At 40.5% G+C, this 13,992-nt stretch overlaps 1 protein-coding gene across 1 annotated transcript; it reads right to left on the minus strand.

The window, feature by feature from the left end:
* Window positions 1-6,785: 6,785 nt before the first annotated feature.
* Window positions 6,786-9,350, minus strand: LOC139469563 (beta-1,3-galactosyltransferase 1-like). Its single transcript, XM_071251759.1, has 2 exons — window positions 9,332-9,350; window positions 6,786-8,076 (listed from the first exon to the last, which is right to left on the minus strand). Exons 1-2 carry the CDS (start codon window positions 9,348-9,350, stop codon window positions 6,887-6,889), a joined length of 1,209 nt encoding a protein of 402 aa, XP_071107860.1. The 3' UTR covers window positions 6,786-6,886.
* Window positions 9,351-13,992: the final 4,642 nt, after the last annotated feature.

The raw sequence follows: 13,992 nt of genomic DNA on the forward strand, positions 1-13,992 counted from the left end.
CATATGCAGACTAGGTTCAAATGACTTCCCTAGCTAGGCTAAAACGACTCCCCCTAAATTTGACTCTAGAGTCATATGCGGACTAGGTTCAAATGACTCCCCTAGCTAGGCTAAAACGACTCCCCTTAAATTTGACTCTAGAGTCATATGCGGACTAGGTTCAAATGACTTCCCTAGCCAGGCTAAAACGACTCCCCCTAAATTTGACTCTAGAGTCATATGCAGACTAGGTTCAAATGACTCCCCTAGCTAGGCTAAAACGACTCCCCCTAAATTTGACTCTAGAGTCATATGCGGACTAGGTTCAAATGACTCCCCTAGCTAGGCTAAAACGACTCCCCCTAAATTTGACTCTAGAGTCATATGCGGACTAGGTTCAAATGACTTCCCTAGCTAGGCTAAAACGACTCCCCCTAAATTTGACTCTAGAGTCATATGCAGACTAGGTTCAAATGACTCCCCTAGCTAGGCTAAAACGACTCCCCCTAAATTTGACTCTAGAGTCATATGCGGACTAGGTTCAAATGACTTCCCTAGCTAGGCTAAAACGACTCCCCCTAAATTTGACTCTAGAGTCATATGCGGACTAGGTTCAAATGACTTCCCTAGCTAGGCTAAAACGACTCCCCCTAAATTTGACTCTAGAGTCATATGCAGACTAGGTTCAAATGACTTCCCTAGCTAGGCTAAAACGACTCCCCCTAAATTTGACTCTAGAGTCATATGCGGACTAGGTTCAAATGACTTCCCTAGCTAGGCGAAAACGACTCCCCTTAAATTTGACTCTAGAGTCATATGCAGACTAGGTTCAAATGACTTCCCTAGCTAGGCTAAAACGACTCCCCCTAAATTTGACTCTAGAGTCATATGCAGACTAGGTTCAAATGACTTCCCTAGCCAGGCTCAAAACACTCCCTCTAGGCTCAGCCTACTCCCCTACTGGGCCTAAGTGACTCCCCTTGACGCTTCCTCATTTTCTATTCTGAAATGTCAGGTTAAGAACAATCCCCATTATTGTGTGTCAGATGTTTTAGTTCAAGTTATTTTATTACAGTTTTATGTTTAACTTTACTTGGTAAAAATCCAGGTGCTTCTCTAAAAATATACTTTCCTTAACCTACAATTTATTATCAGAATACTCCCTGTGTCGTTCATCCAATAGGCTCAAACTACTCCGCCTATTCTATATCCAATTCTTTGATATAAGGCTGAAACTACTCCGCCTATTCTATATCCAGTTTTTTTATATGACGCTCAAACTACTCCGCCTATACTGTATCCAATTCTTTGATATGAGGCTCAAACTATTCCGCCTATTCTATATCCAATTCTTTGATATAAGGCTGAAACTACTCCGCCTATTCTATATCCAGTTTTTTTATATGACGCTCAAACTACTCCGCCTATACTGTATCCAATTCTTTGATATGAGGCTCAAACTATTCCGCCTATTCTGTATCCAATTCGTTGATATAAGGCTGAAACTACTCTGCCTATTCTATATCCAATTCTTTGATATGAGGCACAAACTACTCCGCAGTGTGCGAGCTCAGCCTATGTTACTGCTTATAGATGAAAACCAAGCCTCGCTTTCACACAGGTTATAAATAGATTCGATGCTAAGGGCCCCATAGTGACGTGGAAGTGAAAAATCCTGGGCTCTACACCTACCTCCTATAAACCTTTTATTACAAATTATATATGAACGAGTAATGTTTTCATATATTTCCCATTTCCACACATGTCCATTTATGAAAATAATACATAAATATAACCCATCCATGCACTGTAGAGGTTGTGAGAACATGTTTATTGAAGTCACGTGACCTCAAAATATTCTCTCACAGGGTAGAAGGCATTCACAAAAATATGGGTTCCATCTATGGGGGTGTCATTTAAGCCTACGAATGGGCCTACGGATTTGGGCCTAAGGGATGTCATCTGAGCCTGGGCGCAAATGACTCTTGAGTTGTCTGAGGCTGGAGATTTATTTGAGCCTGCAACACCGGGGGTAATTATCACGGATAGGTCAAAGAATAGGAACAGCAAATGGAAGCCAGGTAGATGATAGGCACCGACAAAGATCAAAGCAATAAGTCCCAAACGCTAGGCAGACAGGTTCCCTGGTCACGGTTGATGGCTGACTGTCTTGTGTATGACTAAGAACTGCCTTCAATAATAATAGATAAGTCAACTATAACAAGACAAGGCTCACTAATACCCCGACTTGGCCTCCAACATATTTCTATGACGTAGGGATTACGTGAGATTGCGCATGCGCTGAACCGTCAGTCTTTAGATTGAAAATGTGTTTCGTATAATTAAACCTGGGTGGGTGTGGCGGGCACGTAATCCCTACGTCATAGCTCGGTGAAATTAAAGTCAAACTTCAACTTACAGGTAAGTCTTGTTTAACTGTGTAATTCCACCTCACTATTCCGTATACGGAATCACGTGAGATTTTTAGAGAAAGAAACACATTTTCGCCTCACTATGATATCATGAATGTACAACATATCATGATAACAAAAACTCAAAACAAGGAATACCAAAACTGTCATATATTACTTAGAAGTACAAAAGCATTATAACCACATGTTAAGACAAAACATGAAGGAATGCATCCAATATCAGATGGCGTAACTATCGTTTCCAACTGAACTTAAAATAGTTTCAATGAACAATGTCGCTTGACCAATCGGTTTCTCATAAAACCGCCTAAACACACAGTCTCTTTTTCAGCCTGCAGTGTTCAGAATTGTTTGCAGAGGAACCTTCTGCTTGAGCACTGCACTTGTTGAAGCTGAGCGAACACTGTGGCGTTTAAAAATGTCCATGTTTATTCCTGCATTTTTCAAAACTGTCTTAAACCACCGAGCAATTGTACTTTTGCTCACCCTCTTGTGGATTTGTTGCACTGAAATAAACAAAGCTGTCTCTTCACTTCTAATGTCATTGGTCAGCTCTAAATATTGAGTCCTAGTCCTTACTACACACAAGGCTGGGTGTGTAAAACCAGCCAATGTCAGTTCTCCTTGGTGATATTGAGGCCTTGACTGTTTAAGCAAATCACCGAACCTGATTTTAACAGAATTCTAACTTATATCTATATTTCTAATATCTACTAGATGCAGTGATTGTAATCGCTGACCACTGAGCAATAACAGTAGCGTCACAAGTCTGAAAGTTGTTAACTTCAGGTCAGGTGATATTCCCAGGTGTTGTAGATGTTGCAGCACAATATCAACATCCCATGTCACATTATACCTTGGCAAAGAGGGTCTCAAATTAAATATACCTTTCATAAACCTCACAACTCTGGGATGTTGTCAAACTGGAATATCACCAATATTTACCACAGATGACAAAGCTGATCTTGCACTATTAATGGCTGAATAACTCAGACCTTGCTGATATAAATCAGCAAGGTAATTTAGACAACTGTTTAAAGATGGTGACATGGAATCAACGTTCCGCGTAGAGCAAAACGACAACCATTTGCTGAAATATGTTCCATACTGCCTGTTGGTTGTATCGCGCCATGACGACAACAAAATGTCCGCAACTGGTTTCGATACTCCCTCACTTTCCAAGTTTTGCCTGATAGCTTGAATGCTGCTAACCTCATTTTGGCGTGTAGAGGATGAACTGCCTGTGGGTTGTTGGCTAAGGTTAACAGGGCTCTTGATCTTGGCGACAATCTCGGACAGTCTGCTGAGAGCTCGAGAAGTCTGCTGAACCAAAGACGTATATAGAAACTTGTATCTGCACCAGCACGTCTTCGTGCGGTAGAAGAGCTGAACCCTTGTATATACGTCCGTGGCTGAACCAAAATTGAGTTCTCCATAACGGAACCACCATCAGAATGTCTGCCTGTTCCGTTTTTATCCTCTGAAGTGCTCTGCCTATCACACTGAAAGGGCAAAAAACATAATCATAAATGTCTCCCCAAGAAAGTGTGAAAGCATCCACTGCCTCTACATATGGAACTGGGAACCAGGACACATAACGATTTAGCTGTTTGTTAAGTCTAGATGCAAAGAGGTCCCGAATGGGAATTCCAAACACATTTGTAAGCTGTTCAAAAATAGTCTAATTTCCATTTTTGCCATTTTTCCTTACAAAGTCTAGTTTTACCTGCTGAGAAATTGTCAGGTGTATTGACCAAGTCAAACATGTCAAAGTTCACCATGCTCACCTGGGTGATCGTTGACGTGGGAGCAATTATCTTTCCTCCGCGCCGGTTGTATCCAGTTGAATAGTGCTGTCTTTGAGACTGGTATGGTGAGAATCTGCTTCCCTTGCTACCATGAGCATTGAACTTGTGTTTGTCACTGGATAGTTTGTTTGGTCGCAGACTGTGTTTGTTGAGTTGCCAACATTGACCCTATGAGTGCTTCCATTCCCATCGGTGGCGCATTAGCCCACTCCTGTCCCACACAATGTTGCGATGTGGAAGCCATGGCACAATTCCTTTGTTCTAGTGTGACGTCAGCAGGCTGACCATTCCCATTCTTTTCGCCACAGAACTCGTCTGCGCGAGTGTTGTGTGTGATACTGTTGACAACAGCAAATATGTTGTCCCGAGGCGTTTTACCTGCACCTTCGTCAGATAATATTTGCAGAGTACCATCCGAGGTGCCTCCGGGTAGGGATGTCAATGGCATCGCCATTTTGAACTTTGGCCTTTAGCCTGACCACGACCATCGGTCGTCAAGGTCAAAATAACACTCTGTTCAACACTCAATCTGAGCATATGTCCGTAATCACCAGTGACCCAACAACGTTCGGGTGTAACAGAAACACAAAACTTTGTGTTTTTTAGAAATTCTTCAAATATTCTTGGTGCGTGTAGAAACTTCGTTTAAAGACAAACGGCTAGCACAAACGAACTGACGGTTCAAGGCATGCGCACATCTCACGTAATTCCGTATACGGAATAGTGAGGGGGAATTATAGTTCTAGCCCACTGAGATACGATGCCGCAGTTTAATATGAATACCCCACTCAGACACGAGACGACCAGCCCTTGTTTCAGCATCTTTATGCCAAGTGCCAGACAGGATAACAACAAGTACCATCTTTTAACGTCTTTTGGTATGACGCGGCCAGGGATCGAACCGCGGATTTTCCGCACCACCGGGTCGTAAAGTTTGTAAATATATCTTAAATGTATAAGTAAATGCTACAGATTGCATCTGCTGATGGAACTTATAGAAATTCTACTGAATGTACATATTATCTTATTTAACATGTACTTGTGTTGGAAATGAATGAATGTCTTGAATGCATGTATCATAGGGTGTGATCTGAGAGGGAGTACTGGTGTAAGGGAGATAACTCTCATTCCGGAAGTACTTGTGTTGTTATGAGTTGTAAGTGTAGACTGTTATAGAATGCGTGTGTGGAGATGATCGATTGTCAGTTATACAACTGATGCTAGCGTGTTCTGTTGTCTGTCGCCGAGTTATTATTATATGGATTGCACAGGAACCAACATGTGACATCATGTGGATTTAACTGCAATAACAAATACCAGGGACTGATGTAGTTTTGGCAGTGTTTGTTTGCGGTATTTTCCTGTATTTCACATATTGTAGATGGAAAAAAGATCCAGAATGATCTTTTCAATTTATATCGTTGATCGTCAAATTCAATATAATTATTTCAATATTGTGGTCCGTAGGCTTTCCGGTATAAGTTACATTAAATGAGGCTTAACGTTGCGTCCAAGATTATTGCACTTATATAGCGACGTGCTTGCACGTGTTTGTATGGCTGCTTGTACTAGTCCGGACTGATGTCGATTTATAGCCTACTGAGATACCATGCCACAGTTTAACATGAATACCCCGCTCAGACACAGTATACTGCGAATTGCGGCTTCTTAGACGACTGGGCCACAGACGACCACCCCCACCACCCACCACCCACCACCCACATCCTTTTTCATAAAAGCAGCGTTAAACCCAATATATGATCACTAACTGTAGGCTTTCATATGGATTCAACCTGTGAAGATCCAGGCTAGAAGTCTTCAGGTGGTCAGACTCGCTGACTCGTTGATGCATGTCATCGTATCCCAATTGCATAGATCGATGCTCGTGATATCAATCACTGGATTATCTAGTCTAGACTCGATTATTTACAGACCGCCGTCACATAGCTGGAATATTGCTCAGTGTGGCGTTAAACAACAGACAAACAAACAAACAATGGATATGGATTCCTTACGTTTACATACAAAGGACGCCATGGTTTCTTTTATTTAATCATAGGAGCTGAGTCAGGCAACAAACACAAACTTTCTAATGCAAATTGTTTGAGTGGCAGGTGTTACCGGTAGAGCAGAACATGCTTACCCTTTTCACGAAAACCTGGGCCCACTTGCACAAAGCGACCACAGCGCTAAGACTATTGTAAGCCTATGTTAAAGTATGGCAGTTACGATTATCTTAGCGCTAAGATCGCTTTGTGCAAGTGGGCCCTTGTCTCATCACTATATTCAGTTCTCCATCCATATTATATTTCGCAGCTATTTTGCCTTTTATGTCCAGTGGAATCTAGTTTGTAGGATTATCGAGACTAGTTATTCTCTGGGTCTGACGTGTTATGTATTCAGTAGTTCTGAAATATATTATCTATCAAAACCAAATTTACAAGTCTATGAAAAACATTTCGATGAAAGATAAACATGATCGTCGAGTCTATATCTCTTGTAGGTCAACTATCGTTGACAATAGGAAAGCTCCAATATCTCCCCAGGGGATATCTATTATGTATTAGGGAATACATTAATTGTGAGAATAATATTAATGCCGAATTATCAGCGACACTGAAACCAAGTGAACTGGACAAGATTCAAGACACGAATTCATCAGTATAGTTATGAAATAAAAATACTTTTGTCCTCCATAGACAAATGATAACTACCATTGGTATACATTGTCATCCCTGTCAAATTCTTAAACACAATCTTCATACAGGAATCAAATGTGTACATCACTCCAGCACTGAGGAATTTGGACACCTGGACCCCTCTCGTGCAATCGTATTTGAGAGTCCCATAATCTGTGGCGTTCAGGCCTATATTGGATCTTACAATCCCTGTGACATACACATCATCCATGGGAACAAAGCGAGTCAACGAGGAGCCATGGTAAAGCTTGAACAAGACGTCTTTGGATACAATATAACCAAGTCCTCGACAAAAATCGGGCCATATTGTAAACGGATACTGGGCTTTTGAGACGTACCATTTCACTGAAGGATCCCTCCATGGGACATACCTGTGACCAATGGCGCAGAGAATCTGGTTAGTCTGGTCCCTCAGATGAGTGAGATAGTTGACAACTACATATGGGTTCATAAACATATCATCATCCATCTTCAGTACAAAGGCTGCGTGCGGACAATGATTCAGCATCCAGTGATAACCCATTATGTGTTTGATGCTAAGATTTCTATAAACATCAATGAAATTGCCTTGGATTATGTCTTTAAATTCGTTAGCTTCTCTGGAAATATTCTTTTGGAGTGTTGCATTATCGGACACTCCGACAGAGAACACAAGAACGACAGTTTTATTCCCCGCTTTACGAATGCTTCCAAAGGTTTCTCGGATTCGACGTCGAAACTTGTAATGATCTAAGGCCGAATGAACAATGGTTAAGAGATACACGTGACCTCTCAGACAGAGGTCAGAGTTCAAGGTGAACTGATACTGATGCAGATTGATAAGAGGATGCCTCTCTTCATCTTCCTTCAATATGGAGAAGTTGAACAGTCCCGGTATTTGTTCAGCAGCGGGGTGTTGGAGCGGATGGATCTTCCTGGAGGTAACGTGGTTCATTTGGATTCCCTCACCCTCTCCATGGCGGCCATGTCCATTCCCTAGGACGTGCACCTTGCGCTGGTGTCCTGTGTTGTCGTCATGGATGCTTGGGACTGGAGAAAGGCGGTGGACAAGGTACCAGTAGAGTGACACCAGGCCATACACCGTCACAAACATCAGGAACACTCGGTTCCGGTGTCTCGTCCTGCAGATACACCTGCCGATACACCTGCAGATAGGCACTGGAAGAACATCAGTGGCAACATGTCAACGTGTGGATAACAGATCAGCAACTCACAGATGTAATAGATAATGTCATGTTTACCCCACTATATGCTGTAGTTGATAGGTATGTCTAGATAGACTGATACTGTAGTAGGTATGTGAACGTAGATATACTTATGTATTGTAATACATGTGTGCATCTAGCTATACTTATGTATTATAGTAGCTGTATATATGCTGTTGAGGTGTGTGATGTTGCTATACTTATATATTGAAGTGCATGTATGAATGTAACTATACTTATGTATTGTAGTAGATATATACACAAAGCCATACTTATATATTGTACTAGATATGTGAATGTAGCTGTACTTATATATTGTAGTAGATATATACACATAGCCATACTTATATATTGTACTAGATATGTGAATGTAGCTGTACTTATATATTGTAGGAGATATATACACATAGCCATACGTATATATTGTACTAGATATGTGAATGTAGCTGTACTTATATATTGTAGTAGATATATACACATAGCCATACTTATATATTGTACTGGATATGTGAATGTAGCTGTACTTATATATTGTAGTAGATATATACACATAGCCATACTTATATATTGTACTGGATATGTGAATGTAGCTGTACTTATATATTGTAGGAGATATATACACATAGCCATACTTAGATATTGTACTAGATATGTGAATGTAGTTGTGCTTATATATTGTAATAGGTATATACTCACAGCCATACTTATATATTGTACTAGATGTGTGAATGTAGCTGTACTTATATATTGTAGTGGATATGTACACGTATATAGACATGTATTATAGTAGATGTGTACAGGCAGTTAGATCGATATATTTCTGTAGATATGCTCATGATTTAGCCATACTGGTATATTATAGTAGATGTGTACAGGCAGTTAGATCGATATATTTCTGTAGATATGCTCATGATTTAGCCATACTGGTATATTATAGTAGATTTGTGCATGTAGCTACACTGACATATCGTTGTAGATATGTAATAAGATATACTGATATATTGCAGATGAATTACGATGTACAATAAACAGTTCATCTATAAATACAACATAACCACGTACTAAGACTACGTTGTGTAGGCTTGCTTGCGACGACAACCCCGCACAGACGTTGAAAGGTCTGTTCCTCTACATCCTCGTGACCATTTGGTTCAAACGAAACCCAAATAGACTAAAATCTACATAAATAAATAGCAGTTCAAACAAACCTGCGAATTGAGAAAACATTACTCTTTCCTCTCGCCGAGATACTGAAACGAAATGTTGGCCTTAGTTTACGAACACTATGTTTTGGGCGATCAATGTGTTCTGCAAGCTGTTCCTGTGTGTGTTGTCAATAAGCGCGCTGCTTCAGCGGCCTTCTTCGATTAACGACTGGTAGCTTACACAGAGCATGTAATCAAACGCCCTCTCTTGTGAGTACAGTTACGAATCGCTGGTCAACTGTCAACCGTCATAGCCGCCTTCGTCGTTGACCACACTCATTTCCAGTTTTAGAGTTGTGTTCATGGCATGGCTATGAATGAACAGCTATTCGAATATAATTTCTACAGAGTTGCTTTTACAAGCCTACCACTCAATATGGCCTGTTTCAATTTATGTAATATTGAGTATTTTGCGGGAGGAGTATTGTATAAATCCGGGGCAATGCAGTCGACGTAGTCCTGGAAACTCAATGTTAACTTAACTGGCAGATGTTGACACTTTAGTGTGTGAGTAGGCTTTGTGGGTTAGCTAACGTCTCTTTAAACCGCATTTCAGACATGTCACAGCGCGTCAGCTTTATGTGGAAAGATAGCCCGTTGTGATGCAGGTCTCGGACGTTTACACAGGAAACGTCGAGAAAAACAGAAACAATATCAGGGCGAAGCTGTTACGCCTAAGGGACGCAACTCTGCACATCAATTTCCGGGACCTCGGACGACTGGGTCGCTCTCTTCTATGTTTAAAGGGGCACTGATCTAACGCAATTCCCCGGGACTGGTTGTTGCCTTTGTTATTGTTTTTTCCCAGTGAGTACCCGGATGTAGAGCAGAAATCTAGACTAGCTCGCGACCTCTGTTGCGCCATTCGTAAGCGCATTAGTCACTTTTATGGATACCGGTAGTAATAAGAGCGTATGGTCACATTGATCAACAAAATGAAATACAGTTTTCGAGATAATAAGGAAATGTAGGTATCTTTGTGGGTAGCATCGGTAATGGTAACGAAGTTTTGATAAGTCACTTGCTTGGTAACTTTGCGATTTTCGTTTACACTATTTCGACTTGCAACACAAAGTAAATATTTCATCTGAGCATTGCTTTTTTTATAGTGTGTATATTTTTTTACTGTCAAAATGTGTAACATGTTTATTAAACGTATAAATATTCAGTTATTTTACAAAGTGACTGAAAAACATTTCCATCTGTATTATTATGATAACGAATTCCAAACATGTTGATGTTTAGTGTCATCACCAAGAGACTGAAAATGTTACGGTGAAAAGTACATTTCTATGTTGTTTGGCTTCTAATCCTACATAATAATCTGTTGTGATGTTTGTAGGCCCTTTTGATCGTCTTAATCAATCTGGACAGATTTTTTTAGTCAAAATGACTGAAATATTTACACATTTTATAAATTGCCTGAGAGAATCACATTTTACAAATTGACGGTAATCTATACACGCTTACAAAGGAAATGACCTGTGAAAACAACGTCTATCGCGCATTGAAGAATTTCCCAACCAAGACGTAGAGAAACAAGAACGAATCGGTTCAAATGAAGGAAAACAAAATGCAAATACCATAATTACAACTTACCAAATTTATGTGTATAAATAGGCAGCTTCCTTGTTCGAGGAATGTATCCGTGAATATCCACACAAAGGAATAATGTCCCACTCATCTGCAGCTATACAAAATAACTTATTCGATGTCACGTGTCTCTGTAACTATCAAATATTCTAAAATATATATATCGTTTCGGGATTTTATAACCAGTGTTCGTTTCTCAACTGATCACTTGGATTGTTTCAGGTGTTTCACATAGGTGTCAAGTCTCAAGGGTTGGCTGAGAAAGGCCACGTGACAACTATTTTCATTACGTCCACGGTTCCTAAAAAATCCACTGAATTTGATAACAATGAGCAACCAATCAACGTATTATCAGTTAACCCTTTGAACAAAGTATGTTGTTTTTACATCGGCACTTCACGCCATGATATGAGTGTATTCCCTTTGTTTTAGTAAACCTAGACATGTAAACACTCACTTTTGACATATCCACTGTGCAAGATAACAGTGATTAATCAATCAACGTATTTTCTGTTAATCCTTTGATGACTAGGAACGATCCGTTGATTTACCTAAAAAAGTAAATCAACTGATCATTCATCTCTTGCAGGGCTGCCACGTGCATATTACATAACGCACATTTCACCTCACTTCAAACCTGGATTTAGATTGAATAATTACCCCAGACACAATAAATGCCAAATGAGAACCTTTGTCAGGTAATCTAAGTGGTGCTACCACTAATTGTACCTGTAATAAATTCATTAACTGAGCATCAAGTGAATGACGACAAATACACAAGTGTAGGGTTATACGAGAAAACGTGGATGACAACAAGGGAGTAGTAATCGTATTATCGACGCAATCCGAAATCCGAAAATGCTTTCACTGCACGGATACTTTTTTTTAGTATTAAACTATAACCATCTAGGGTATTTCCAAATGACGACTTCCGATGAGCTCCGCCGTTCTTTTTGTCTGTTTGTTTAGTCTGAAGAAATGAATTAACATGCGCCCTTTGTGGAATCTTTATAGATCACATTTAACCAATCAGTGTTTATTCAAAAATGCGTAAAACAAATATTGCTTCCAGCCTCCAAGTTTATTTAGCTGTCCTTGCAGACGGTAGCCCAGTCTCTGGTCACGCTCAGTTGCGTTGCGTATCATCCGGGTACTCACGTGGGAAAAAACAATAACAAAGGCAACAACCAGTCCGGGGAATGGCGTTAGATCAGTGCCCCTTTAAGTGATCTTGGCTACTTTGCATTGGAGAAATGATGAACAAAAAGAACAGAATAAAAAAGAAGCCCCGTTTTTGTATTAATGAAAAAAGGCACACCACATTTGCAACCTTTCCAATGATCTTGTCGGCTTGACCCTGTGAGTGACCGCTACTCTTAACAGTATTTCAGTTATATCACGGCGTGTCAGTTTGACGTTATGAGTGAGTGAGTTTGGTTATCAGTTATATCACGGCGCGTCATTTTGACGTTATGAGAGTGAGTTATGTTTAACACTGCTTTTAACAGTATTTCAGTTATATCACGGCGTGTCAGTTTGACGTTATGAATGAGTGAGTTTGGTTTAACGCTGCTTTAAACAGTAATTCAGTTATATCACGGCGTGTCAGTTTGACATTGTGAGTGAGTTTGGTTTAACGCTGCTTTTAACAGTATTTCAGTTATATCACGGCGTGTCAGTTTGACGTTGTGAGTGAGTTTGGTTTAACGCTGCTTTTAACAGTATTTCAGTTATATCACGGCGTGTCAGTTTGACGTTTTGAGTGAGTTTGGCGCTTGGCGCTGTGCGTGAGTGGGATGCAAATGTGACATTTCGAAAGCGAGGTCCGCATGTTTGCCATGTTTTTCCTCAATCTTGTCAATCACATTAATGTCAAAGGTGACAGAAAATTCAATGATATGAATGATTTCAATGGATTTACCAAAAAGGACAAGATCAGGTTTGTTGGCCTGGATACGTCTCAGGCTGTAAATGGGCCTATTCCAAAGAATTTTGTATTGATCATTTTCAATGACGCCCTCTACATATTCCGGGTCATACCATGAGTGGACCTCTGCGTCAAAACCACAAGCATGGCACGGTAATAAAATGATCGAGCTACATCATCATGCGTTGTATAAATTATAGAAAAGCTTATGATTCTGTACATCACGAATGGATTTCGAGGTCACTGGAATGAATTGACTTCCCCGAACGACTACTTGTTTTACTCAAGTCTTTAATGAATTGCTGGTCAACTCAACTTGAGATGTATTCGCAGGGGCAGGTGGTGACTTCAGAACCCATTTCTATTAGAAGAGGAATATTTCAGATCGATTCTTTCAGCCCTTTGTTTTTCTGTTTGTCACTAAATCCTTTAAGCTTTTTGCACAGCAAAGAGGAAGGTTATCACGCGGGACCTCCTCAGCACAGATCCCCAACACCCCTTACTCACCTCCTTTACATGGATGACCTTGAACTCATGGCGTGGTTTGATTAACGTTGGGGCTCTCCATGATAGAATTGTTTTGTGTATTTTGCACACATTTATTTGTCTGATGATCCTCTTGTGAAGCATGTCAAGACTCATGATGAAAACAAGGCATTCCACAGTTTTCTAAAACGAGCCAAGGATGTGGGACATAATCTCAATGTCAGTGTTGATTTTGTTGATGGTTCTGTAATGCTGGACGGTACAGAAATGAGTGTCAACCAGGCGAAGTGTCATATCAAGGCTGCCCAGACTAAAGGAGAGGCTATCTGAACGACCACTGCATCGAGTTTATGTGCAGTATGTTGAGAAGATCAGCAATCCTGCAGAGTCCTTCACTTGGATGAAGTCGTCTGTCCTGAAAAGTGAAACAGAAGGCTTTCTGTTTGCTGCTCAGGACCAGTCACTTCCCACTCGAAACCGTCAATGTGTGATTTTGCATCAAAATGAAAATATGCAATGTAGACTGTAGACTGTCCAAAACATAGTCGTTGGATGTCCAGCTTTGGCACAAACACAGTATCTTAAGCGACATGATGGGGTGGCTCGATCATTTTATTACCGTCTTCGCCATGCTTGTGGTTTTGACACAGATGGCCAT

The sequence above is a fragment of the Haliotis cracherodii genome, unplaced genomic scaffold (assembly GCF_022045235.1).
Source record: "Haliotis cracherodii isolate W230 unplaced genomic scaffold, xgHalCrac1.p SCAF_2, whole genome shotgun sequence".
Classification (NCBI taxonomy): domain Eukaryota; kingdom Metazoa; phylum Mollusca; class Gastropoda; order Lepetellida; family Haliotidae; genus Haliotis; species Haliotis cracherodii.